Source organism: Seriola lalandi, unplaced genomic scaffold, assembly GCF_002814215.2.
Source record: "Seriola lalandi dorsalis isolate HSWRI2012SDOR001 ecotype SW California unplaced genomic scaffold, Sedor1 jcf7180002054945, whole genome shotgun sequence".
Classification (NCBI taxonomy): Eukaryota; Metazoa; Chordata; class Actinopteri; order Carangiformes; family Carangidae; genus Seriola; species Seriola lalandi.
The window spans coordinates 4,374,702-4,375,248 of NW_019525496.1; the positions used below are offsets into that span (position 1 = coordinate 4,374,702).

General features: G+C 44.2%; 1 protein-coding gene across 1 annotated transcript in view; it reads left to right on the forward strand.

The window, feature by feature from the left end:
• The window catches only part of dnah5l (dynein, axonemal, heavy chain 5 like), a 137,348-nt gene that overhangs the window by 98,549 nt on the left and 38,252 nt on the right, over positions 1–547 (forward strand). The window contains 1 exon segment of the mRNA XM_087170332.1: positions 520–547. This exon segment is cut by the window's right edge and continues 136 nt beyond it. Within this exon segment, the coding sequence (XP_087026458.1) occupies positions 520–547 (28 nt within the window).

The window sequence follows — 547 nt, forward strand, 5'->3', positions numbered from 1 at the left end:
TGGCTCCAACAGTGAGTCAGTCCCCATAGACTCCCATGTTAAAATGTCCAACTTTACAGCAGAAATAAACATGTTTACAGCCTGGTACAAAAACTGTTTTGGTCTCTAGAGCTAATTTCCTCCTTCATGACACCTGTTTATATAACTCACCTGTTTATATAACTCACCTGTTTACATTTTAAAGTTATGGAGGGTTGAGGGCGTGGCCTCTTTGAGTGACAGGTGGATGAACGTATGTTTGCCACAAACTGACATGAACTGAAGTCTCAGCTCCACACAGGCCCCTCCTCTTTGACCATAAGTTTGCACTGTAGACCTTAAAACAGCAGCTCCACCAGTGTGTGTCTCATTCTGTTGTTGTTGTTGTTGTTGTTGTTGTTGTTGTTGTTGTTGTTGTTGTTGTTGTTGTTGTTGTAGGTTGGTGATCCAGCTGAGCTCCGTCGTGTCGTCACTGAGAGCTCAGGCTGCTGAGACTCTGAATGAACTCGCTCACTTCTCTACTCTGTGGAACCAGGTCAGTGTGTGTGTTGTGTTTGTGTGTCAGGTT